We start from the raw sequence: 27,747 nt of genomic DNA, 5'->3' as shown, positions 1-27,747 counted from the left end.
TTCCAACAGTATCACCTAATTCAAGTAGTTCCTGCGATAAATAAATTGATATCAACGTGAAGAATCGAGTTGGATGCCTACTTTTAATGGGAAAGTGGACTTTCAAATACCTCAATTCTTAAATATATGTGTAATTCTATTAATAAATAAGTTTTTTTATTCTACATGCATATTTGGTGGTATGGAAACAATTTATAATCTTTTTTTATGGTAGTTGTGGTCCATGAAAGAAACGCTCTTAAGGATTGGGCAGTGAAGCATAATTCTGCAGATGATTTTAAATCTTTATTTGAAAATTCGAAGGCAACAAAATACATTTTGGATGACCTCAAAAAGTCATTCACTTTTTTTTAGCTATGTTTTCATTGTTATTTTGCACTCAACAAGGTCTACCACTGCCATAGGGATTAAATTGCTCAACCACTACAAAAAAATGTGTAAAAAGTGGCGGTTTTAATATGGCGGTTATTAATAACCGCCACAAATTTCAGTATAATACGTCATTTCATTAACCGCCACAATTATCTTTCAAATTATGTCATTTTTAACTGTCATAATTTTCCTTCAGAATTGAAATTGCTTTATTCCTTTATTCCTATATTCACATTTTTTATTTAAAAATCCTTCAGTTTTTCAATTGAAAATAATTTTTTTTTTTAAAACTTAAGAAAATAATTTTTTTTTTGAATTTCAGGAAACCAGAGTGAACCTAACTCCTAACTCTTCACTCTCGTCTCTCTCTGCCTCACGAACCCTAACTTTTCACTCTCGTCTCTCTCTGCCTCACGAACCCTAACTCTTCACTCTCGTCTCTCTTTGCCTCACGAACCCTAACTCTTCACTCTCGCCTCTCTCTGCCTCACGAACCCTAGCGCTCTCTGCCTACTCACGAACCCTACCGCTCTCGGGCCCCACACGAACCCTAGCGCTCTCGGCCTCCACACGAACCCTAGCGCTTTCTACATGGAACCGATTTGAAGGTAATTAAATGCTCGCACGTTCTCTTATCAATGTCGACCATCAACTTCATTCAACTTTATCCTTTACATTTTAGGTTTTATGCAATGAACCCGCGCTCTCTGCCTCCACACGAATCCGCGCATCATTCTTCTTGTTGAGATGTTGCAGGTAACATGAATGTCAGCTCGTCCTGTGATTTCTATGGTCATATAATTTTTAGTCTGTCTGTGTCTGGTTGTGATTGTAATTCAAGTTAGGTTCCAATGAATGCAGTAGTCTAACAAACAGAGGAGCTACTGTTGGGTAGGTTTGGGTGAGTAGCTGCCAAATTTAGAGACAATGCAATTAAAGTTCTCACTTTCTGTTTGTAAAATATTATGTCATTAGATTCTAAAACCCACACAATTTGTTCTGACCACCTTTTGGTCTCATGTCCGACAGCAAACTCTGTCACCGACCATTTATGAATCTTCTAGTTGTATATTACATAATGGTAAACTAAGTGCTATTTCTTGGTTTGCTAACTGGACAAACTCTTCTAACAGAGAGGTATGGCTAATTACAAAATGAAAATAAACCAAATTATCAAGGGAAAATAGAACAGAAAGAAATCAAACTGTCTGAATAGTTTGCACTTAATTGGTGTTCACTAGCGCTTTAAAAAGAATGCTCACGATTCAGTGTGAATTGAATGGGCTCATTTCTCCAGAAATTTCCCAGATCTATTTGCCACACACTCACCCCGTACCTTTTTTAAAAAATATTTTGCTCCTTTTTGATTTTGGATTTGGCCCACATCATGTGGCTTTGCTAGATTTCCTTATCTTGTTACATACTATATGAAATGAAAAGAATAGTAGGTCAAAAATGATACATGAATGGTTATGTTTACAGATAATTGTTCCAGTGAGAAAGACATTCATTTAAGAGAAACTGTGTTCCTACACCATCTAATTTATCATTTTAAGCTAAAAATTTAAAATTGGACCTACCTTTTCCTTGGCTTTAACTCTTCAAGTTGCCAAAATTATGAAATAGTAATCTTCCGGACAGGGCCATTAACATTGTTACCCCATTTTCTGCTTCTAGTAAATGACATGTTGGCATTACAAAGACCTATCCTTCCCTTCAAATCGCATTCTTACAACTAAGTTCGGACAACAAACATTGATGGGTTTTAATGAAATGTTAGTTCGCATGCCCACTGTTCTCACAACTACTACTTCCATTAGGGTCCTTACTTGAGACACTAATGGGGTCATTTCTTCATGTCAGTCCATCTGGAAAGTACAAATTTTACAGTACAATTACATCATACATAGTCATGAACTAAAGAAACTCTATAGCCTAGAAATTCACCCCTTACAGCTCTGTATTTTTTTTGTAATGAAAATGGCATCTATGAACTCTAGTTTACAAAGATGAGAATCATAATCTTATTAAACCAAACTAGCTATCTGCTTCACCGATTTCTGAACTGTGTTTCATGCCTGAAGTATAGGCATGAGTAATACTATTTCCTGCATTAATTTCCTCATCAGCATCGTTCTTTGATGCTTCCAAATTCACTTCAACAGTGTTATCTTCTACGTATGTGACTTCATATATGTGTCCTCTGAGCCAACTTCCTTTACTAACACTTGACAGGTTTTCTTCATGCCGGATGTGTGCCCGACCAAATACTATTTCAGTTTCATTGACATCAGGTGGGACACCATTTTCATCATGAAAGCTTTGGACCTCATCTATTTCTTCTGTCAATTCAGCATTTGTGGCACCCTCCACCACATTTTTCTGTATCCCGGTTTTCTTTTCTCTAATTATTGGCCATTCATCTCCATCATTCTCTTTTTCTGAGAAATCTAATGTAGCATTCTGTCTAGCAGGCACATCATTTAGCTGTTTCCTGAGTTGTACTTCTTTTTCTTTGCCATTACTTTTAGAATCATTTACTATTGATCCCTTTGGGTATTTCACATCACCATGCTCTTTGTGACCTGACTCACTTCTCCTTGATTCTATACCAACCTTTCCGCCATTCTATAAAAATTTAAAAAGTATTCTATAAAAATTTAAAAAGTATTTACAGTTAAAATAAGTTGAACTATGGATAAAGAATATTATTAAAAAACAAAGGGAGCTTGAACATTTTTATATCATAAAAAAATGAATTAAATTAAATACAACATTTTAGTGTATTCCAACTGATTCCCAACAAAATCTGTTTTTCAAATTTACAATTGAAAACATGAATGCAATGTTAGGGGAGGAGTTTGAGTGAGTATGTATAAAGGAAAGGAAAATAGTTAGTTATTTGAGAAATGTAGGGGAAGGAGATTGCATAGAAGAAGTGGAGCAGTTTGGAGCTAACTAGAATATTTGGTTGTTAGTGATAGTATGAAAGTGAAGAGAGAGTGACAGGGAGAGAAAGGTGAAAACTGATGTGTCCCTAACAATGGAAGATTAGAGAGTATTGATGGGAGAAGTTAATGCAGGAAAGGAAAATGGTGGAAAGCATAAGGGTCTGAAGTCAGCGGATACAGCTTGGGTGGCAGATGAATCCATCATAAATATACTCATACAATTTTTGCAGTACTGGAAAGCAACAAAAGCGAGAAACAAAAGCCAAGACATGGTTACAATACATGAATAAATGAAACTACACCAACAACTCTCTACCATCTACTCCCCCTAATCTTCCTAGAGCCTACGCAATTCATGCTTCGAAAGCGACCTGACACCAACATAGCCCAACGGTTTTATCAGACCCTGTGTCACCCTGTGTCACCCTGTGTTCTTCTTCTTCCATAACCCAAGACTAATACACTACTACCCTCCAACTTCTTTTTATTTACTTTCACATGTTCACCTCTCTGTATTACAATTTGCATGTTTTTTTATTAGTTTTTGAGTTGTGTTGTGGTCCAAAAAAAAAAAGATGAAGGGGGGGGTTTGGTTTGCATGATCTGAAGGCTGAAAAATGGAAACTGTAATAACATATGCTTCAACAGCTACCTACCTAGCTGCAGGCTGAAGCTATACTATTTATATATTGTGTGCACTTGATGTGTCTCTTACATTTAGTTATACATGCTCTTCAAATGGAATTATTGGGTAAGCTCACCACCACTGAATAAAGTTCCTTTTTCCAGCAATCTGGTTGATTTGAATGTGTCCCCATTCCCTTACATATGGTCCCACCCTCTATTTCTGTGGTCTCCCTTTGTCCCATGGTGGCCAGATTTTTTGGATCATTGAGTCTGTGATAGATCAATGATGTTTTGTCCTTTTGATAAACTCTCCCTCATCAGATCATTTTGTCCCATCTGTATGCATTGGCTAATGGCTATTTTGGTAGGGCTATCCTCTTTCATCAACTCCATCCCTCATCTCATCATTTTTTTTTTCTCTCTCTCTCTCTCTCAATATAGCTATTTTTCATATATATAGATTTATGTTTGAAAATCTTATTTTGTGAATCAGGACATTTTTGGAAAACCGCCATTCTAAGTAGAAAATCCCAACACTTTCTGGAGGTGGTGTTAGCAGTGTTTTCAGCAATGGTTGAAGGGTGAAGAAAAGAAGAAGGTCGTGAAAAGAGAAAAGAGAAGTTTAGATAATTTGGAGTTATAGCAAAAAAGGGTACGTTTGAATATCAGATTTACTCTCCCTCCCTTGACAGTTGTAAAAATCAATCTACCTCTCTGTCTGTCTCTGACTAGCTAGCTCGTGATTATGTTAACTGTTTGACCTGTGCTAGGGACTTCTCACTTTTATGCTAATTATCACACGCACAATAATTATACGCTTTCTTTATTTGAAAATTTATTTTAAACCTCAGGTTTATGACAGAGAAAATAGAAAGGAAGAATGTGTTTTGTTTCTCTGTCCTTCTTCCTTAAAAAAATATAAAATATGAGTGATATATGAATAATATTACTGTCAGCTTAATTGAACATGCTAGCTATAACTCCATATTCTTAATATAGGTGCATGTATGTTGTGGACCCCAGTTTTAATCCACCTTTTGTTTTCTTTCCAACTAAACTAAGACTTTTTTCTCTCACATTGTTGGTATAATTAATAAGCAAACAATAAAAATGGCTACTAGCTTGATGGTACCTCTTTACTGAATTTGTCTCTTGCAAATGTGAAGTTGTAGATTATAGTTTTTTATATATATATGTATGGAATATATATGAGAAAAAGCAAAAGTTAATAGTTTGAATGTGATTGTACCATTTATTTATAGTATTCTCTTCTTAATATGCTTTCATAATGTGTGGGGTGTAAGCAACTTTTGTGTGTGAGTTGTGCCCTTCCCTTCCTTTTAAATAGTCATAACCATTCCAGAATTACCACATTACAACGTCTTCAGTTTTTTCAGTCAACAATAATTTTTAATATACTTAAAAATACTAATGTTCAACAAAAACAAATATTAAATACCAGAATCTAAATGATTCCTAATTAATAACTGTTTTGAAAATTGATTTAAAAGTGAATGCCACAATTATAGTGCATTATTATTCTGAAAGCTGTTGATGAATCACACAGAGAAGGATTTGGTTTGCTGCAGAAACTGCTTTTCTGTATTAAGCATTGGATCTATGGAAATTGTTAAAGAAGTCAAGTCAAGGGATTTTATTAAGTCCTTAATCATGACTAAAAGATTATATAAAAGTGAGTTTATATTTTAATTTTTTTAGTTTTTTATTTAATTTTTAGTTTATAAAAGAATTGAGTTTTCACAACTCTTTTTAGAATTCAGTTTTCACTATGATGCCCATAACTTGTCCCTCTTGATGCTTTGGTGATGGTGACTATGCTCTCCTGATTGAGTGACTATTCTGATTTGCTATATTCTGTGTATTTGATTGACCAAACTTATCTAAGTTTATTTAAGTTGGATGTCACTTGTTTGGAATATTCTTACCCTGCTCTTTTAAGTTCATGTTGCTATCAATATAGTGTGTAAGGTGATTATTGTATTTTATGTACTAATCTGAATCATTTTGTGAATCAGGACTTCTTTGATAATTAGGAATCATAGGACAAGAATTGCTCTTAAGGCAGCACCCAAAAGGGTACGTTCAAAGACAAATTACTCACCAATTATATCAGATTTTATAAATTAATGTATTTTGAATATTGCTTAATACAATTCATATAGTTTATTATATGTTGTTTATATAGTTTATTATTTTATTTTAGATTGAGTGAGTTGTATTAATTTTTTTAGTTAACCTAATTCATAACATCTAATACTTTTACAATTGTTTTTATGTTTTATCATATTAATATTAATTATTTGTATATCATATTCTTAACATGTTGCCAATACTAAAGAACGTTAAATTTTATTTTGAATGGATAAATTTTTTATAATTAAAATTAATGAATTTGATAACTTGACCTAACTTAATTGAATTATAATCTGGTTGATTATTAAACAAAATATAAATGTCAATTTAATCTAATCAAATACTTTCAGGCCTGTGCAAAAGTTACTTTAGCTTATTTTTATATCCTTTCTGGGGAAAAGAGATACCCAATCTAATAGTTCCTAAGAAAGGCCAAATATAATTATCATAGTTATTGAGCTTTAGATGTGTCAAAAAATGTTTTAGATCTTAAAAAAATTACATTCCTTCTAAATTATATAATATTATTTTCATCCATTTTAAATTATGGATTTGCCAGAATAAAATGTAGTTTAGATTGTAAAGATTGATTATATTATGACTCAATTAATGGATAAAACCTACTATATTACAATTTCCAGCTTCACAATCATCTAACAGTTTCACAACTTCACAACCATCACTCCAAGTAAGTTTGTTTTAGTTAACTTTTTTTACTTCAGTTTAATATATAATATATGTACACATTACTAGATAAGTAATGTTCTATTTTGCTGTTTTGGTGTAGTCATGCCAATTGATAAATCGTGGATTTGTAAACCACGAAACACCATTGAGTATGCAAATGGGTTGAATGTGTTTTTGGATATTGCATTTCAACATGCTAATGGTCCTGTAATTAAGTGTCCATGTGCAAAATGTGGTTTCAAAAAGTGGCAAACAAGGGATGTAGTTCAAGAACACTTAACATGTACAGCTTTCCCTCAGAACTACAAAACTTGGTATTTGCATGGTGAAGGATCAAGTGTAATTGAGTCAATGGTCGCCACAAGTGCGCATGTCACTGAAGATTTATTGGAATCTCAAAATCCGATGGAAGACATGTTGAATGATGCATTCGGGTTTGCGGGGCATGATGAGGATACTGAAGCTGATGATCTGCAAACTAATATGGTGGGTGATGAAGGAAAGACAAACTTTGATGAATTGATGAGGGACAATAATGAACCCTTATATGAAGGTTGTACAAAGTATTCAAAATTATCATTCATGTTGAAGTTGTACCATATCAAATGCATGAGTAGAATGAGTGACAAAGCAATGACCATGATTCTAGAGTTGCTAAAGGACGCATTTGAACATGCTAAGTTTCCTAACTCGTTCTATGAGGCGAAAACTGTGATTACCAAACTTGGACTTAACTATGTCAAAATACCAGCTTGCCCAAAAGACTGTATGCTATATTGGGGTGAAGACAATGAAGGCTTAGAAGAATGTAAACGATGCAAAACATCTAAGTGGAAAAATAAAGATAAGAAGCAATACGCAAAAATCTTGCGTTACTTTCCATTAAAACCGCGTTTGCAAAGATTGTTTATGAGTTCTAAGACGATTGAGTCTATGACATGGCATGCATCAAAGGATAATCAAGATGGGTTGATGAGGCATCCTAGAGATTCCGAGGCTTGGAAATCATTTGATTTATTGCATCCAGAATTTGCAAATGATCCTCGAAATGTACGATTAGGCTTAGCTGCTGATGGCTTCAATCCTTATGGAAACATGAGTACAAACCATAGTATATGGCCAGTGGTTCTCATCCCATACAATCGCCCCCCTTGGCAGTGTATGAAGCAAACATCTTTTATCCTCTCCATGATAATTCCTGGAAAACAAATGGTAGGAAATGACATTGATGTTTACTTAGAACCACTCATAAGCGAATTGAAGGATTTATGGTTTGATGGAGTGCAAACATTTGACTATTCAAAAAAAGAAATGTTTACTTTGCGAGCAGCTTTGTTGTGGACAATTAGTGACTTCCCTGGGCTAGGTAATTTGTCTGGATGGAACACGCACACTGGTCTTGCTTGCCCTACCTGTAACTTTGAAACCGACTCTTCTTGGTTGTACAGGGGCAAATTCTGCTTTATGGGACATCGTAGATTTTTAAATAAAGAGCACAGATTCAGATTCAATAATCATCTTTTTGATGGAACAAATGAACTAAGGGATGCACCAAAACCTTTGTTAGGGTCAGACATATGGAATCAAATTGAGGGTATGAATGTTACATTTGGAAAACCATTAGACCCTATAGATACAAGTAAGAGGGCTCGTGGAAAGAATGTTGTTCAAGTTGGAGCAGAGCAATGGAGAAAGAGAAGTATATTTTTTGAACTTCCTTATTGGCGGACCAACTTGTTACGCCATTGTCTAGATGTGATGCATATTGAGAAAAATGTTTGTGACAATGTTTTGTACACATTACTTAATGATCCTAAGAAGTCCAAAGATAATCTCAAAGCCCGAAAGGTTCTTAAAGAAATGGGTATAAGGAAAGAGCTTTGGCCAAATGATAAAGGAAGATTTCGGCCAAGTGTATTTTCATTGTCAAAAACAAAGAAAAAAACGTTTTTGCGGACGTTGAAAAAGGCTAAAATGCCAGATGGATACTCAAGTAATATTGCAAGGTGTGTAGATTTGAAAGGTGGAAAGATTTTTGGACTCAAGAGTCATGATTGTCATATTCTTATGGAACAATTACTACCTATTGCCATACGTAATGTTCTACCAAACAATGTGACTGCCGTGATAGTAGAAATGTGTTCATTTTTTCGACAATTATGTGGGAAAAGTATAAGTCAATTTGATCTTAATAAACTTGAGTCTCGCATGATTCAAACTCTTTGCCACTTGGAAATGTTATTTCCTCCTTCCTTCTTTACAATCATGGTTCATTTAACATGTCATCTAGCTGGTGAGGCAAAACTTGAAGGACCGGTACATTACCGTTGGATGTATCCCATAGAAAGGTAAATTTCCTACGAACCTTTGTACTTTTTTTAAGTTCAAAGTTTGATTATTCTAATTGCAAAAGAATTTTATAGGTATTTGGGACACTTAAAATCGTATGTTCGAAACAAGGCACAACCTGAAGGTTCTATTGCTGAAGGATACCTAGCTGAAGAGGTTTTGACCTTTTGTTCTCAATATATGGAAGGGATGAAAACAAGAACTAATAGACCTTCACGTGTAGATGACTTTTTCAACACAAATATTTCAGAATTGAATACCCTATTTCCACCAATTGGTAGAGTTGTAAGTGCTGCTTCAACTTTTGAGATGTCAACTATTGAGAGAACACAAGCACATCGATATGTGTTATTTAATTGCCCTCAAGTTCAACCTTACATTGAGTGAGTATTAACACTCAATATAAATCTAATTATGTTGAAAAGTTGTCCTTTATGGAATTATTAGTAATATATTGGTTTCAAATTTTTTCTTAGGGAATTTAGACAACATTTACGAAGAAGGTCTAGAGGGAGAAGAATTCCAAATACAGAGCTAGAAAAGATTATCAATAAGGATTTCATGAATTGGTTTCCTCAAAGGGTAGGTACAATATGTTTTTACAAGTTTAAAATGTCAATTTCAAAGATATACTGACAACAAGCATTATTTTTGTAGATTAATAACACAGCCATTTCAAGTACAGTTGCAAATGATCTTAAGTATCTAGCTCAAGGTCCAACAACACATGCTAGAAGAATTTCTGCCTTTAATGTAAATGGTTTCAAATTTAGAACTGAAAGTCGAGAACATGACCTAAAAACCCAAAACTGTGGAGTGTTCTTAACTTCTTCAACATCATGTGTTGTAAGTGGTGTGGATCAAAATATTAGACAAGCAGATTTGGCATATTATGGAAAATTAGAAGATATAATTGAGCTTAATTACTATGGTCATTTTAAGGTTATCTTGTTCAAATGTAAATGGGCTGACACCACAAGGGACTGTGGGTTGAGGAAGGATCCTTGGGGTTTCACTTGTATTAATTTTTCAAGGTTAATTCACACGGGAGATCGTGAGGAGCATGATCCATACATTGAAGCTTCACAAGCTGGAATGGTATATTATATAGATGATGAGGTGAATAAGGAATGGTCAATTGTTGTCCATTTGAAACCACGAGACTTGTATGATATGGGAGAAGGAGATGGTGAAGTTTGTGAAGTAGAACCGTGTCCACAACAAGACTTACATGAATTTTTCAGCAACTCTGACCAATTGGCATTATTTAGGGAGGATGAAGATGATGAATTACTAAATGAGGACAACAATGATGATGAACTTCATGAAAATGACTCAATGTCAGAGTAATAATAACCTTGGTTCAGCTGCACTATTAATATGTTCATTCATCTACTATGTGCATGTATGAAGCTTTTAATATATCTCCACTTTTAATATATCTTCAAATTTAAATTATGTTGTTGATTACTTCAATTTTATGTGCAGATATGCCTAAACCTAAAAGGATCAAGAACTTGCTTAAGTCAGTTGCTGGTTCAGACAAATCTGTGGCCAACTATGTAAACATTAATGCTACGCCTTCTACTACACAGGACCAGACAAGAACTACTTCTGCAAGTCCATTTGGATCTCCACTACCACAAGCTTCTCAATCTATTCATCAACAAACCTCACAACCTACACAATCACAAACTTCACAAGTTCCACAATCACAAGCTTCACAAGTTCCACAACCACAGACTGAATCTGAAAATCTTGAATCATCTGAATCTGTACCTCCAGCAACTTCTGAATCTGCACCTGCACAACCAACTTCTGAGTCTGAAAGAGTGCAACCAAGAAAATCAAGGCAATCAAACCACTATTGGTTTGTTGATGCTATAGGTAAAATCTTTTGTTTTTTTTTCTTTACATGTAATAAGTTTCACTGCACATGAAATAATGTATTTGGATTTTTATAGATGGCGAAGGAGTTAGTCAAAAACTAAAGGTGAAGGTTAGGGATGCTCATAACTTACCTACCGGATTACGTGTGGTGGTGAACTATGATGACAATTTTCAACCAATTGGAGAAGCATCTGGTTTACTTGCTGGAGTTTGTGGACAACTAGCAGCAAATCATGTATTGTTCCCTATTAGTTTTGAAAAGTGGTCAACTTTGCCAGATACTTACAAGGATACAGTGTGGGAGAGTGTACTAAAGGTAATATAACTTACATTGAAATAACTTTAATTTATTCAATACATTTGGACTAACTTCTTTTCTTTTTTTGAAGTCTCGATTTTGTTTCAAAGTAAATGAAGATTTGGCTAAAAGAGATGTTATGTTTAAAATTGGGAAACTGTGGAGGGAATACAGATGCAAGCTTTGGAATGAATTTTATGACCCTCTTATGAGCAGAAGTGACCTCATCAAGAATGTTCCAGCTGGATTAAACATGGAACAATGGGCTGTTTTTGTTGATTATCGTTTGAGGCCTTCTACAGTGGTATAGTAAACTCTGTTTTTTATTATTATTAATAAGCTTACTTTAAGTTTACACAGAACTGATTTCATTTTCACTTTGTAGAACATGTGTAATAGAAATAGAGATATAAGGAAGAGACAAATTATTCCTCACACTGGTGGTGCTATGTCTTTGTCAAGAAGAAGAAATAATTTGGTATTTGTTTACTTATATTGTGCTCTTTATTTTAATATATTACAATTTCCACCACATTATACTTATATTATTATTGTTGAACATATAGAAAATTGAGACTGGTAAAAATATTGGACGAGCTGAAATGTGGAAGATCACACATAAGAGGAAAAATGGCATATATGTGAATGAAGAGGCGCTGGAAATTGGGGTAAGTGTTTGGACTACTTTGATGATGATGTATTGATCATAGAAATATATTGGACTGCTTTGATGATGATGTATTGATCATGGAAATATACTGGACTACTTTGATGATGATGTATTGATCATGGAAATATACTGGACTGCTTTGATGATGTATTGATCATGATGATATATTGATCTGCTTTGATGATGATGTATTGATCATGATGATATATTGAACTGCTTTGATGATGATGTATTGATATGGGAAGTGGTGGATAGGAAAAAGAAAAAGCAGGAAATCTAGAAATAGTAATAATAATAAGAATTATAATGATAAAAATGAATGGTAGTTTATGTGATGGTGACCAGCACAGAGAGGTATGATAGCATGAACTTAAGTGGAATCAGGGGTGGGTAATTGTTATTTATAGATGAATAGGTGCATCTATATTTAGGGGTATGATTTTACAGATTTTGTCTCTAAGGTTCCAACCACATGGTCTTAATTTGGATAGTGATTGATGAGTGAGAATGCTATCATATAGATTTTAGCACTAGATTGATTGATGACCAAACACATGGTCTGTTCTTAATCGCACTAGATTTTAGCATGCTATGGGAAATTAATAATGGAGTGCAGGTATAAAGAACCTTTTACCACAAGGGAATTTTAAAATTAATCAATATTTTCTTTTATAGCATGCTTTAATTATTACGTACCATTATTCCAAACACAATCACATTATTATGTATAAATAATTAATAACCAAATGATAAAGTCACTAATCAATATCTGCATGCATGCTCCCCTTTTTCTTTAGTCAGTATATTCAGGCCTTTAATTTCTCAGTTTTTTTTCTTACCTTTTTACCTTCTTTGGGTTTTAAGTCACTGTCATCAAAATTGTAGAGAATTGGGATGAACTTTGGATGGTTTCTTTTATACCTTACTCTCATTCTATGTTGTAGTTGAGAGTTCAACCATTTCATTATGTTTACTGCTGCTGCCATGATATATTTTCAATTTTATCCAGGAAAAAATTGATGAACTAATATTGACAAATCCAAAAGGTGGTTCAAATATATCTCCAGAAGATCCAATTGGTGTCATATTTGGTAAGGAGCATCCGGGTCGAGTTAGAGGGCTATCATATGGAGCTTGTCCCAGCCTTGCTTTCAAAGGATCCACAACAAGGCTAAGTGGTATGAACCATGCTTCCTCTAGTTCAACTTCATCAAATGTGGAGGACAAGATAACTCAAATGGAAAATGAGCTTGCAACTGTGAAAAATCAAATGAACACTTTGCTTGCTTATATTGCTTCAAGAAAAGACGTTCCAGAACATTTTGCTGCAATAGCAGCTAATTTGGTTCATGCATCCACCAATGAGGTATTAATATATTTAAATATTTATTGGTGTCTTTTATTTTATAATTATAAACATACAAATTCATTAACTTAAAATTATTTATTTCAGGCATCAGATTATGGAAGTGGTGCTCCATCACCTAATCAAGTAATAGGATCAAGTGCCGGAAGCAAAACTGATTAGAGATGTGTGTTTTAATTTTAAACTTGACTAGGAATGTATGAACTTTTGAACAACTATGTGTTGGAATTTTAAACTTAATTAGGGATGTATGAACTTTTTATGTGTTTTAAACTTTTGAACATTATTATGTGTGTTTTAACTTTCAATTACATATAAACATTTGAACATTATTATGTGTGCTTTAATTTTTAATGAAATGAATGGATGATTATAACTTTATACATTATTTTATTTTATTTTGAAAAAGTGGTGGTTAAATTTTATAATTGTATAAAACAGATTATAAAAAAGATTATAGAAAAGTGGTGGTTAAATTTTATAATTGTATAAAACAGATTATAAAAAAAATTATAAAAAAAATTATAAAAAAGTGGTTAAATTTTCCTTATTCAGTAATAAAATTACGTCAGTTAAAAACGCCACTACTTACGAATATTATGGTGTCAGAATCTTCTTCAATGATTGTAAATTGCGACAGTTATAACTGACACTACTTACAGATAAAAACCGCCACTACTTACACTATGTTTAAAGTGGCGGGTGTTGCGGCGGGTAACATAAAACCGCCACATTAAACTTTGTGGCGCCCAGTTCTATGGCGGTTTGGGAAACCGCCACAAGCGTATATTGTGGCGGTTATAAATGCCACTTTATACGAAAAAAACCGCCACAATATACACTTTTTTTTGTAGTGAACTCAAATAATCTCAAGGACTACCAACAGCTTACTCGTAGTTAGTTTCAGTCGTACTATTATACTATATTTTGATCTTGTGGGTAAATATGACGCTGTTGATATTCTCTCAGTTTTAATCCTTTTGTCAATAATGTAAAATAGACACAGTTGAACTCCCAGTGTTAAAACAATAATATAAACATATATATATATATATATATATAGAGAGAGAGAGAACTATTCAGTGTGCTTTTTCTCACTGACCAAATGGGGCAAATACTTACTTACAAGATCGAAACAAAGAGGTACGATACATGATGTTGGAACAGGACAATTCTTTTAAAAAAAATTACAACTAATGAGGTATAATGAGGTGGAGAAAAATGTTTACCTGACTGAACATATTTGTCAAGTGGTCAAGAAGAGAAAAAGAAGAAGAAAATTAAGAATTGTGATGTGATAAGGAATTAAGGTTGTCCAAAATAAAATTGTTAAAATTAAAAATTTATTTTAATAATTGCTAAAAGCTGTTCACCTTGAACCAAATCCCTTTCACATGGACAGAGATCTGATAACTCCCACATTCAAGTTCAAAAGACTGCAATTGCTCAAGCACTACAAGGTTTGTTTCATGTTCTACGATCAATATTAGTAGTATGGTTCATGGTTTGCTAAAATGTGCACCACTTTTGGCTAAATAAAATCTCACTCTCTGCCAACATCAATTACAAGATTGTATTGATCAACTATACAAGGAAGTAGATGACGCGGGGATTATATATGCAATTATGATGATTCAAAATTTTCCACATAAACCATTTTGATTTTTTTTTACACTTTGCTTCTTTCAATAAAGTGAATAGCTATAAACAAAACCTTATATTAATAGCAACTAAGCATATCCACTCATCCATTCATTATTGAAAAGATTACAAAATGATCGTTTCATAACGGAAATCAACCAAACCAAAATAAGGCAAACCCTAAACCAAACCAAAATACATACCTAATGGCAACGCTCGTCTTTAAAGCTTCTGTCTCCCTTCAATAATCGCCGCACGCTTGTTTACCGGCCAATCAAAAACCCTATCCGCCGCGCCCAATCCAAAACCCCACCAATCGAAAACCCTACCAATCGAAAACGCAAATTCGAACCTGTTTTTCCGCAATGAAGAGCAAAGGCAACAAAGTCCCTTCGCAATCCACAACACTACCTTTCAAACGCACAACTCAATGAAAGAACAAATCCTTTTTTCGAACGCACTCCCTCTCCCTTTCAAAAACCCTTTTTCGAACTCACTCCTTCTCCCTTTCAGAAACTCTTTTCTCAAACGCACCTTCCAAATGAGGTTTATTTTGTTTTTTTTTTCCAACTCAGCAACTGGACTCACACACTCTTTCTTTAATATTAAAAGTGCCATGTCAACCGGATGTAATTTGGAGCAACCTCAACAGAGGTGTCAAAATATCGGTACTCAAGTTTTATTTAGTACGCATTAAGGAAAATTAACCATCAAGTGCAGGTTCAAAATTATCAGGTGTAACAAAAGTTTGTCTATATTTGTAAAGAATTGATAATTTTATTTGAAAAAATATTAATACCGAAGACTATGAACATCTCAACTGGTTCTTACAAGTCATGCATAAGTTTTTATTATACTTTAATTATATTTATTATGTCACATATTTTTAAATAACATATATTAATTTTTTATAAATTTTGTTCTAATAAATAATTTTCATAAATATTTACACTTTTATAATTTTTTATTATTTTTAAAACATCATTTCTTATAAAAATAATATTTTTAAAATTTTAGAAGTTTCTTTTACCACTTATGAGAGATAGCTATATTTTTTTTATCAATGAGCGAGTGAAAATAATTTAGTATAAATGGAATATAAAGTAATATGAAATTAAAAATCTAACTATTAAATATAAAAAATTAAATTGGTGGGACTTTTCATTACCCGAAACTGATATTTTATTTTTTCATTTACTCTAGTTTAAATATTTTCTAGAATTTCATAAAATACTTTTGAAATGTTCATAAATTTATAAAAATATTTTTAAAGTTACTATATAAATTTATTAAAATTAAAATTACTAAATCTTAAGATTCTTAAAAAATTTGACCCACAATATTTAGACAAATTCTTTCTGTACCCAATAATTTCGAACCTACACCCACATAGTTTTAAATTTCTAAAATATCCTTTATTTCAGATAAAAATCTAAAATTAAAATAATATATTATGGAAAAGTAGATCTAGAAAAATTATTGTGTTCCAAAAATAAAAATTCGGAATGAAATTAAAAAATCAAAATTTCATTATGAATTTTTTTTTTCATAATACAAAAAATTTATTATAGAAAAAAATCTGAAAAAATATTCTAAAACAAATCCAAAAATGTATTTTTATAGGTACCCCTTTTATTTATTATTTAAAGGTATTTTCATCTGAAATTTGGTAGAGTGATATTATTATGCAAGAAGTAATTGCCTAACATTCGAACATGATATTTGAAATTATATAAGACATTCTTATGTAAAAATAATATTTTAAAATGACAATTATAGTTATTTTTCTCTAAAAGGAAATAAATAAATAAAAATGGTTTTTTAAAGGAGGGAAAGAAAGAAAACCCATTCAAAAGAGGGGGAAAGAGACGATAGTGATTAGTGGCTTCCTTCATGTACATAGCAGCATACTCTGTGAGTAACTGCGGCAGGGTTTGACGTTGTGCAGTTCCCACAGAAATGACAGAGCAACGAAGTGGCCGAATCAGCGCTTATTTCAGTTCTTCAAAGCCCATTCTCCCTCGAAAAAGACCTTGTGATTCTTCTCCCCGTCACCCTAACCGGTAACCCTCTCTCTCTCTCTCTACTCCTCCCCAATTTTCCATTTTCTGCAATGCCGTATTTCCTTTTAACTAGCTTTTCCAAGATCGAATGCGAGAAAGAGAATAAACGTCAATGCATTTTCAAACGCCTGCGCGCGAATTAATTTCGTTATTTGAAGCTCCGTAATCTATTGCTGTTTGTAGAGTCAAGAATGCTGGTGATGTTGGTTTGGATTCTGTTGCGGAGAGAGTTCCTCTTGCGGAGGTGCCGCTGAATGTGTTCAATGCAAGGAATGTGTCTGTTTCTGCACTTGGTTCCGCGAATCAGAATCTGTGTCAATCTCTTTTTGAAACTCCAAGGAGAGAACCTGAAGGCTCTAAACCTAAAGAGCTGGATTATTTTTCGGCGAGTGGCCTTCTTGATGACCATTTTGATGACTCTATTTTGGAGCAGATTGACATTTTGGTTGAGCAGAAATCTGCAGAGAAGGCAGCAGAGCAGCAGTTAGTTCGTAGATGTGACGAGAAAGTTTTGAGCAAGAGCAATGTTGCTGGTGAGGTTAGTGTGAGTTCAGGATGCGATTCTGTTTCTGGGGGTTTAGGAAATGATTACCTGCTTAGCTCTGGGGTTGAGCTACATACTAAACAAGAGGAAGTGGATACAAGCTTGCAAGGTTTACTAAATAGCAACAGCAGCATGCCTGAGGAATATTTGAAATACTTGCAGTCCCTAAATGACAGGCAAAGAGAAGCAGCTTGCACTGATATTTCAACCCCTTTAATGATTGTAGCTGGTCCAGGAAGCGGAAAGGTCTTCGTCTACTTTAGGGCCCTTTTTGGTCCATATTGAATGTGGATTTTCTTTTCCCCTTGAGTTTTTTGATTTTCATATTAAAGATATATTTTTCTTGTTATTTTTTTTTATATCAGACATCCACAATGGTAGGGCGTGTATTGATGCTGCTCAATGAGGTGATACAAAATAATTGTTCCCAAGAGATACATGCTTTTCACTTGAGTATCTTTGATCTCTGTCCATCTTTTTCTACCTTTATGGATTAAGTGTTTTTACCTCTGTAAATTTTGTTGCTCAATTGTTTGTAATTTCTATTTCTATTCTCTGCTAAATATGAGCAGGGCATTAGTCCATCAAAAATTCTGGCTATGACATTCACAACAGCAGCTGCTTCTGAAATGAGAGAACGTATAGGATCTATAGCTGGGAAGACAACAGCTAAAGAACTCACTATCAGCACTTTTCACTCATTTTCCTTGCAACTTTGTCGTTCACATGGAGAAAAGTATGTTGTTCTGAATTTGATCCTGATTTCACTTTAATTTGTCCTTGATATGTGGCTCATTAGATATAACTTGTGTCCTCCTCTGTTTTCTGTTATAGATACTAAAGTTGCAGTTAATTTCCTTGTTATTTAAATGCTAGTTTTGGCATTTGTCATAATTCACAATCCATTAATCAATTCACAAACTGATATTCCATTTGAATGATTAGTGTTGAATATATTTTGTTGATTTTTTCTAATGAACAAGTTAACATTCTGAGATTAAGCTAGCAGAATAGAACAGTCAGTTTAAGGACAATTTTCGTATATTTTACTTTGAAAGATAATGACTTCAACTTCTTATATTTTAGGAATGAATATTTGGAGACATAATTCAAATGAACTAGCTCTAGGGAAAAAGTGCTAGTTTGGCTGCAATATTTATTAGTTGAGTTGCAAGAGTGACTAGTTCCTCACCAAATTCTTTTTAAATTGTATTTCTTACAAACATATCTATAGTACAGCACATGCTTTCCTTGATCATGCTAAGTGTTCGAAATTCTACATCGACTAGAAATATGATCAGATTATATAATATGTAAGACTAGAAATATGATCAAATTAGAATATATAAGTGAGTGAAAATCTTACAATCTGGTTTTATGAGGTTGAATAAGTCTTAAAGTGTACTTTCTAAGATGGTGGCCGAACTTGTCCTAATAAGGGTGGTTGGACTTATTGTGCCATTTACTATCAGCCCACTATCAGACCACCCACAAATATCTATTCATTTGCTTGAGATGTCTAATTCTCGCCTGGGGATGTGTGTTGGAGATTTCACGTCAACGAGAAACATAATCAAATTATACTATATAAGTGGGTGTAAAACTCATGTTACAAGTTGATTCTGTAAGGTTGAGTTAGACTTAAGAGCTTTGACACTGTAATAAGGCTAAATTGTTTGGCTTTCATTCTTTCACATGCATGAGATAAAAATAGTGTACAAAGTTTCATGTGTTTTCTTTAACTTGCAATAAGAAGCCTAGATTAGACGTATGATTTGACAAATGATCCCACGCATTATGATTTGAAGATGGAGGAAGAAGGGAAAGGAAGGAATAGAAAGACTAGGTGTTTGGCCTTTTGAGGGGGATCCACCGAGGTGATTTGTTAATAATGAGACCTCAGCCAAACCGATATAAGGGATTGACACCACCTCCAATCGAAAACCTTAAAGCAATGAGTTTTTGAGTCTTCTTCCTCATATGTTGCTCAACTTTTTCATTTGTACTCAATGTAATACTTAGACTCACACTTGGATTTCTAACAATCTCCTCCTCAAGAGTGAGTCCGTTTCACATTGGTAAACTTCCCCCTCGAGCAGAAACATTCCAACCACAAGTACCTCAACGATGAGTTTTACTTGTACTAGTGTTTTACCACAACAACGTGATACCCTTGGCAGAAAATGAAGAAGGGACCGTGCGGTGCATGGAGATAGAAGACCTTAAACCTAATTTTGAAAGATCCCTAATAAGTTTGGGCCTTTGGCCCATTCCAACTTTTAACTAATAAAATCCTAAAACTCTAATTATTCAAATAAAATTTGAATGTGCTGCGGCTGCATGAACTCTTAAACCTAATTAAGAGTTCAAAACCAACGTAAAATTAGGTTTTTTTGGCCTATTTTTTGCCCAATTAAAACATTATACTTTTTAACTAATAAAACCTTAAACTCCAATTATTCAAATAAAATTTGAATGTGCTGTGGCCGCATGAACTCTTAAACCTAATTAAGAGTTCAAAACCTACTTAAAATTAGGTTTGTTTTAGCCTATTTTTGGCCCAATTGAAACATTATACTTATTGCAATCCACAACACATCTTTTTATCTTTCCCATAACATCTTTCGCCATAACCCGTTATAACTTTATAAATGATTTATGGGGTCTCCGATATGATCCGTTATCCAATATCGATAACATTGCTTCTTTTGCAACTTTTACAAGGATAAAATTGCAAACTCTCTTATGACACACAACTACCCTCCCCTTTACACCCAAGAGACTTATTGAATTGTGGTGATAATACTCATATCAACTTTTCATTTTTATAGTAGTTTCCATGAATAGTACTTTGTATATCAACTTTGTCTTAATGTCATAAATGGAAACTCCCATGAAAAATTATGAACACTGGGTAAAGGAGAAACGATAAAGATAGTCCTACCTTATAGGTCATCCTAGGGCAAAGAGACTGTGCTTAAATATAAATATAATTGCATTAACTGCCTCAAAATTTTTGAATTGAGTAATTGAGGCTCATTACTATGGGATGCCGCTTGGAGCCTTGGAGGAAACATTTTTGGTGAAAGGAGAGAAAGACATACAAGAACAATATTTAAGATCATTAAAAATGGTATATCACATTTTGTTTTAAAGCCATTGCCAGGTTCTTGATCACAGTGCATGCATTTATTATATGAATGGATCTGTGTGAACTATCTGTTGCTTCAGTAAGCTTTTTTCTCTTATTGTTAGAATGATCCCTGAATATATTTGAATTATGCTGCAGGTTAGGTCGTACTTCTGAATTCTTTATTTATGGACAGGGGCAGCAGCGAAATGCAATTATTGAGGCCATCAGATTGTTAGAAAATGAAAAGAGTGGAAATAAAAATGGTGCATTATTAATGGGTGATTTGTCCAATGGTCTAAAGGATCCTAAACAGTTCAAGGATAAGGCAAAGAAATGGCAAAAGTTTGTGGCTCAGGTACTTGGTTTATTTAAAGAGTCAGTCATTCTAAACCTCTGTTTTAAATGCTTCTGCAAAAGCTACATCAATCTCCCTCAGTTCTGATGTAAAATTATAATCATTCATTGTATATATTAAAAAACAATTTATATGTTTACAAGAAGTTCTATTTGTTGTAGAAGTTGGTGTTTTTTTATTAGAAGTATCTAGTGTATGTGTAAGGCATATAGCTCTAGTTAAAGTGAAAATCACTATTGTCTGTCATTTGCAATTAAAACTTTACTATTGCAAATATGTCACTGTGTGATGTGGCGTGATTTGACCCGTCTTGCTGCTCATATGGTAAGACCTTATGTATTCACTGCTCAACAATGCCTTAATGCATGCTTTTTGAGAAGGATATTCCCAATTAAAATATCTAAACAGTAAATTGAAAACTTTAATTTGAAGAGATACTTTATGTTAGAATATTGATATTAACAACATGTTTCATCTTATCACTATAATGTCAAGGAAAGAGCTCTCACTCCCTTGTCCTTGATGTTTGTATTATAAAGTGTATGTATGTGAAGTAAAGTGTCATTCCACTTTAGTTATTCCATTCACTTGGCTTGAAGGGGGTGTGTTTAGTCTAACATAGACTAAAGATATGATATGACTTGATTAGATCTTATAATACGTGAAGTAAAGTGTCATTCCACTCAGGCTATTCCATTCATCTGGCTTGAAAGGGGTGAGACAATATATTATGGGTGGTCCGATAGCGGGTGACACGATAGGCCCAACACAAACACTCGCTAGGATAGGCTCGAAATGGCTCTGATACCATATTACAAAGTGGACTTTAAGCCTAACTCAACCCCATAAAACCGGCTCATGAGGTTGAGGTTTGCACCCACTTATATACTATGAAAGACTCTAATCTCTAGTCGATGTGGGATCTCCTACAATTACAATTTGAATTTTTAGACTATTTACAACCTAATTAAGGAAAAAAAATAATATAGACTGAATTTGTTAATATTTTTACTAAATCTTACGGGGATCTAGAATTTATTATATTTGTAATAAGGTTGATATATACAATTTGTATGCACCAACTTAAGAGGTGTTTTAGATGTAATGAGCTTAGTCCATACTTTTTGTATGTTTTTTTTCTTCTATAAAGACATAACTTTATGTGTTCATTATATGCAAAGGATTAATTCTATACTTTTTACTTTATTTTCACAACTATAATTTCACCGTTTTTTTTATTTCTACTATTTTCTTAATGTGGATCTTGTGACTTCTTTTGTATGTACTGGGAGGCATTTACCTATGTACAAATGTCTTTATAATCTTTAGATTGATAGTTCTTTAGTCTTCTCGAGTCAATTGGTTGTTCATCTTGTTAGGGACTAGAAAGTTGAGTTGTAAGCTGTTTGCTTCTAAATTATTAATAAGAAATTTTGTGGTAAAATTATGCATTTCTTAGTGGCTATATTAAGCTGTCACCTATAATTGCTTCATAAGGATATTTTAATTCGTACTTTTAATTTCTTATGCTTAATAGGTAAAATTTTATCCTATCACATGTAATAACTTTACATTCTTTCAGGCCAAAGCTTCAGGAAGAACTTCTGCAGAATATCGTGCAATGGGCAATGAAATTGGAGTAAGCTGATAAATAAAAACTTTTTCCACATGCATGCACACATGAATACCAACAACTTGTTTTGCTTGTCATACTTCTAATTTTTTTTTCTGGACTGTAATAAGGCAGAAATTCTCGAGAATTACAACAACATATTAAAATCTTGTAATGCTTTGGATTATCATGACTTGATAAGCTGTTCTGTGATGCTACTAAGTGAATTTCCTGAAGGTAATACTTTGATTTTCATAATATACAACTAATTAAAATCTATTCATTTGTTACTGTTAGTTGGACTAAGTTGTGTTTGTTTAAACTATGAATAAGTGTTGAAAGAATGTCAGGATTCATGGAAAGCTATTGTTATAGATGAATTCCAAGATACTAGTGGTATGCAATACAAGTTTCTAAAGATACTTGCATCTCATCATAAAATAACAATTGTTGGTGATGACGATCAGGTATGAATATTTTCTTCTTAATACCTAAAGTTTGATAAGTCTGTGGTTGGATATTTGTATTGTTTTGTTTCTTAAAAGATCATCCTTTTAACTGTTGGTCTAATGTCTTAATTTTCCTGGCAGTCTATTTACAGTTTCAACGGAGCTGACATATCTGGATTTAGGTCATTTCGAAATGATTTTCCAAACTACAAAGAGGTTTTTCTCACTCTTAGACTAATTATGTTTTTATGCTAGATACTTGACTTTGTTTCCTCCAGCCACAAATATAAGCAAAATAAGCACTTGTGTTGGTCTCAAATATAAGCAAATCTAAACTAATTTTAACTGATTTAACGAGACCATTTCCCAAATACCCTTCATTTAATTGAGGTTTAATTTTCGGTGACTCACTTTTATTCTTGAATGATAGTAGGCAGTTTAGATAGAGAAATATTATTATTTTTAAATGAGATTACGATAGGAGACAAATAGGCAAAGGAAGCCATAACAAGAAGCAAAACAAAAACAAGAACTTGGAAAGGAAATGGAATCTCATCTATGCCTTGAAACGTGAAGGACTTCATGTGATGCTAGGATTCACGGATTCTTACAATTCAAGTACATATAGAACAATATATTAAAATAAAATTAAGATCATGAACCAAATTGAAAAGGAACTAGGTGTGAGCAAAACAAGCAAAGAAAAATAAGAACTAGATAGAACAATAGAGCATAGGAAAATCAAAGGAAATAAATAGGGATGAAGGAGACTTGGGAGATCGAAGAACATGCCACTTGAAGTTGAAGATCATCTTCAAGATAAATGCATCAAAGAATTTCCACTTGAATCCAATGATTTTTAAGAAGTAAATGTGAAAGAGTCATATGATGGAATCCTTGTGTGTCTCAAGCACAACAAAGGAACATATTATGCATAGATTGTACATTGCATTACATAGAGATGGTCCTAGGCCCATATAGTAAAATACATCTAATACTCCCTCTCAAGATGATGCATATAAATCATATACACCAAGTTTGTTACAAATATATTAAATTCTAGAACCCCATGATGATTTGGTCAAAAGTTATTCTTTCTTTTTATGTGTCTTCATCTAATCAAGTTAATATTCCTCTTGTTGTGCCTAGTGCACCTAAAGATTCAGCACCGCCACCAACTTTTCATGTGTATAGTCGTCGTCAGACGTCCCATTGTTCATCAGATGACTCTCTTCTAGTTCCAACACCTCCATCCCCTCCAGCTTTGACAATTGAACATGATCTTCCTATTTTCATCCGTAAAGGTATACGTTCTACCCGTAATCCTTATCCATAATATACTATTTTGAGTTACCATAAACCATAGTAGTTAGAAAGAATCGTATGAATCTTACGATACCAATCGCGATTTGAATCAAAATATGGCTTTGTCGATTCAAATCGGAAGATGAATCGTTTTAGGGTTTGAATTCGTGACATGAATCGAGTGATTCGCGATTTTGTTTCGTTATTTCCGATTCAATCAATGAACGACAGTGGAGAAGAGAAGAAAATAAATAGAAGAGAAGAGAAGAACAATGTAGAACGCATAGAAGAAGAAAATTGAGGAACACAGACAAAAGGTTTCCTCACCGGAGAAGAGGGAGTCCACAGGAGAGGAAGGGCCACAAACGAGAAAAAGAAAAGCTTCTTTGATAAAGTTTATTTGTTATGAGTAAGAAGCAAAATTTTAAGAAAAGCTGAACCGCTTAATCTGAAAAGCTGAACATTTACTAAAAGGCTGGACCACTCTTAATTTTTTTTATAGGATTATTTATTTTTAAAAAACCAATTTTATTTTTTAAGACTATTTAAGTTTCTATTCATTTTAATTAATTTTTAAAAAAAATTGTATTTTAAAATAAAAACTATTTATGTTATTTTAAAATCAATTTTATTTATGTTATTTATTCTTATTTAAAAATATATAATATTTTATTTATTATGTATCTTACGATTCATAATAAGATTCGATTCATGATTCTAAATAATCGAAAAACGATTCACGATTCGTATCTCGATTCTATAACCATGCCATAAACCATCTCAACCTTTTCATACCTGCTTTTTGTCTATTTCTTTTGTATTGGTTGGGCATCCGACAACGACTAGAGATTATGACATTTCATAATTTATAACTGGGTGCAAACCTCACCTTATAAGCCGGTTTTATAAGGTAGAGTTAGACTTAAAGTCCACTTCTTAATATGTTATCAGAGCCATTTTGAGCCTATACTAGCAAGAGTTTGTTGGACTTATCAGACCACCTACTGTTAGGCCGTTATCAAACTATCCATAACATATAGTTCCATGCATGAGTTGGTAGCCTTGGTATGGGGGGTTGTGTTGGAGATCCTACATCGACTAGAGGTTATGATATTTCATAGTTTATAAGTGGGTGCAAACTCACCTTATAAGTCGGTTTTAAGGTTGAGTTAGGTTTATAGTCCACTTTTTAATAATATCCATTCCAAAATGTGTAGGTGATGCCTTAGCCCATCTTGGTTGTGTTGGAGTTCATCGACTAGAGATTAAGATATTTCATAGTTTATAAGTGGGTGCAAACTCACCTTATAAGCCGGTTTTACAAGGTTGAGTTAGATTTAAAGTTCACTTTTTAATAATTTCCATTCCAAAATCTATAGGTGATGCCTTAACCCATCCTAGTTGGCGTCAGGCCATGCTTGATGAAATGAATGCGCTCTAGAATAATGAAACTTGGGAACTTGTTCCTTTACCTTCTAGGAAATCCGTTGTTGGTTGCAGGTGGATTGTTGCTATCAAAGTTGGTCTTGATGATACTATTGATCGTCTCAAAGCTCATCTTGTTGCTAAGGGTTATACCCAAAGTTTTGATTTAGACTATGGTGATACTTTTTCTCTAGTGGCAAAGATGACTTTTGTTCGCTTATTCATAGTCATGGACTGCTCTTCAGCTATGGCTTCTTTATCAACTGGATGTCAAAAATGCCTTTCTTATTGGGGGTTTGCAGGAAGAAATTTATGTGGAGCAACCTCCCGATTTTGTTGCTTAAGGGGAGTCTTCTGGATTGGTATGTCGTCTTTGCAAATCTTTATATGGCCTCAAGCAGTTTTCCAAGGCTTGGTTCGGAAAATTTAGCAATATTGTTCAATAGTTTGGTTTGACTCGCAGTGAAGTAGATCATTTAGTTTTTTTATCATCACTCGAGTGTTGGGTATATCTAGCTTGTAGTATATGTTGATGACATTATTCTTACATGCAGTGATCACCATGGCAACTCACAAGTAAAACAACACCTTTGTCCCTTTCAAACCAAAGATCTTGGCAAACACAAATATTTCTTGGGGATTGAGGTAGCATAATCCAATAATGATATTGTTATCTCTCAAAGAAAATATGCATTGGATATTTTGGAAGAAATTGAGTTGATGAATTCGTGATTTGTTGATACTCCTATGGTTCCCAATGTCAAACTTCTACTCAAACAGGAGGAGCCTCTTTCAGATCCTGAGAAGTACAAAAGATTAGTTGGAAAATTGAACTTTCTCACTGATATTCGTCCTGATATTTCCTTTGAAGTCAGTGTGGTGAGTCAATTTCTTAATTCTCCATGTGAAGACTATTGGAATGTAATCATTCATACACTGAAGTACATTAAAGGCTCTCCTGGAAAAGGTTTGTTATATGGTTACAATAACCATACTAAAGTTGTTTGTTATTCAGATGTTGATTGGGCAGGATCTCCATCTGATAGAAGATCAACTTCCGGTTATTGTGTTTCCATTGGTGATACCCTGATCTCTTGGAAGAGCAAGAAACAAAGTGTTGTGGTGAGATCTAGTGCAAAAACAAATATAGAGCTATGACCTCAGTTACTTGTAAGCTTGTTTTGCTTAGACAATTACTTAAAGAATTGCAATTTGGTGATGTTACTTAAATGACACTTATATGTGATAATTAGGTTGCTCTTCGTATTAGCTCAAATCCAGTTTTTCAGAGGGGTGGCAAAGTGGGGCGGGCCGGCCCGCGGCCTACTTTAAAAAACGTGGGGTGGGTTGCTTATTTCAACCTGTTGGCCCGCACTGCGGGCCAAGTGCGGGCCGGGGCGAGTTGTCCCGCATTACCCACATAACTTTAAAATGTATAATTTTTTTTTTCTACACCCCCATATTTTCTTCATGTAGCCTCATATTTTACATTCCGAAATTTTTAATAACATCTTATTACGCATGTTTCATGAAAATAATATTATGAGACCATTTACCTAATGTATCTAAATAAAAAAAATTCAAAATATGTATTTAAAAAATTACTTTTTTAATAAATATTTCTTATGTGGGCTAGACCGCAGGCCCACGGGCCAACCCTTATGCGGGGCGGGCCAGCCCGCATTGCCACCCCTAGTTTTTCATGAAAGGACCAAACATATTGGGATTGATTGTCATTTCATTCGAGAAAATATTATATCCGGAGATATCTAGATTGAGTTCGTTAATTCAAATGATCAATTAGTAGACATTTTTACTAAACCCTTACGAGGGTCTAGGATTGATTATATTTGTAA

The 27,747-nt window shown here is 33.6% G+C and overlaps 3 protein-coding genes across 8 annotated transcripts in view; all 3 read left to right on the top strand.

Moving 5' to 3' along the window:
* The first annotated feature begins 724 nt into the window (after window positions 1-724).
* LOC137817447 (uncharacterized) lies at window positions 725-9,893 on the top strand. Its single transcript, XM_068620737.1, has 8 exons — window positions 725-980; window positions 1,055-1,128; window positions 4,444-4,602; window positions 5,987-6,047; window positions 6,746-6,792; window positions 6,892-9,139; window positions 9,215-9,523; window positions 9,617-9,893. Exons 6-8 carry the CDS (start codon window positions 6,894-6,896, stop codon window positions 9,774-9,776), a joined length of 2,715 nt encoding a protein of 904 aa, XP_068476838.1. The 5' UTR covers window positions 725-980; window positions 1,055-1,128; window positions 4,444-4,602; window positions 5,987-6,047; window positions 6,746-6,792; window positions 6,892-6,893; the 3' UTR covers window positions 9,777-9,893.
* A 476-nt stretch (window positions 9,894-10,369) lies between these two features.
* Window positions 10,370-13,693, top strand: LOC137817448 (uncharacterized). The gene is made up of 8 exons (XM_068620738.1): window positions 10,370-10,545; window positions 10,629-11,027; window positions 11,105-11,346; window positions 11,420-11,632; window positions 11,714-11,806; window positions 11,895-11,996; window positions 13,008-13,364; window positions 13,452-13,693. The coding sequence occupies exons 1-8, from the start codon at window positions 10,521-10,523 to the stop codon at window positions 13,524-13,526; spliced, it is 1,506 nt and encodes a 501-aa protein (XP_068476839.1). The 5' UTR covers window positions 10,370-10,520; the 3' UTR covers window positions 13,527-13,693.
* A 3,159-nt stretch (window positions 13,694-16,852) lies between these two features.
* Window positions 16,853-27,747, top strand: part of LOC137817445 (ATP-dependent DNA helicase SRS2-like protein At4g25120) — a 48,793-nt gene continuing 37,898 nt past the window's right edge. For 3 of the 6 annotated variants that reach the window (XR_011081964.1, XR_011081963.1, XR_011081962.1), the window contains exons 1-9: window positions 16,853-17,068; window positions 17,252-17,858; window positions 17,978-18,019; window positions 18,185-18,348; window positions 20,902-21,100; window positions 22,683-22,739; window positions 22,844-22,949; window positions 23,046-23,179; window positions 23,303-23,377. Coding sequence is in view for 3 of the 6 variants with exons in the window: in XM_068620735.1 (XP_068476836.1) it covers window positions 16,965-17,068; window positions 17,252-17,858; window positions 17,978-18,019; window positions 18,185-18,348; window positions 20,902-21,100; window positions 22,683-22,739; window positions 22,844-22,949; window positions 23,046-23,179; window positions 23,303-23,377 (1,488 nt within the window). In the remaining 3 variants the exon portion in view is untranslated. The remainder of the gene's footprint in view (window positions 17,069-17,251; window positions 17,859-17,977; window positions 18,020-18,184; window positions 18,349-20,901; window positions 21,101-22,682; window positions 22,740-22,843; window positions 22,950-23,045; window positions 23,180-23,302; window positions 23,378-27,747) is intronic. The other 3 variants (XM_068620735.1, XM_068620732.1, XM_068620734.1) reach the window with 2 other exon arrangements.

This window comes from Phaseolus vulgaris, unplaced genomic scaffold, assembly GCF_000499845.2.
Source record: "Phaseolus vulgaris cultivar G19833 unplaced genomic scaffold, P. vulgaris v2.0 scaffold_66, whole genome shotgun sequence".
NCBI classification, from domain to species: Eukaryota; Viridiplantae; Streptophyta; class Magnoliopsida; order Fabales; family Fabaceae; genus Phaseolus; species Phaseolus vulgaris.
This window is presented reverse-complemented; position numbering and strand designations above follow the sequence as displayed.

Bases quoted from the DNA above. Each gene is read 5' to 3' on its own strand.
- LOC137817447 (XM_068620737.1), top strand. From the start codon at position 6,894: ATGCCAATTGATAAATCGTGGATTTGTAAACCACGAAACACCATTGAG. The intron at 9,140-9,214 runs GTAAATTTCCTA...AGAATTTTATAG, and splicing joins TGGATGTATCCCATAGAAAG to GTATTTGGGACACTTAAAAT. The intron at 9,524-9,616 runs GTGAGTATTAAC...ATTTTTTCTTAG, and splicing joins CAAGTTCAACCTTACATTGA to GGAATTTAGACAACATTTAC.
- LOC137817448 (XM_068620738.1), top strand. From the start codon at position 10,521: ATGTTCATTCATCTACTATGTGCAT. The intron at 10,546-10,628 runs GTATGAAGCTTT...TTTTATGTGCAG, and splicing joins CATTCATCTACTATGTGCAT to ATATGCCTAAACCTAAAAGG. The intron at 11,347-11,419 runs GTAATATAACTT...CTTTTTTTGAAG, and splicing joins TGTGGGAGAGTGTACTAAAG to TCTCGATTTTGTTTCAAAGT.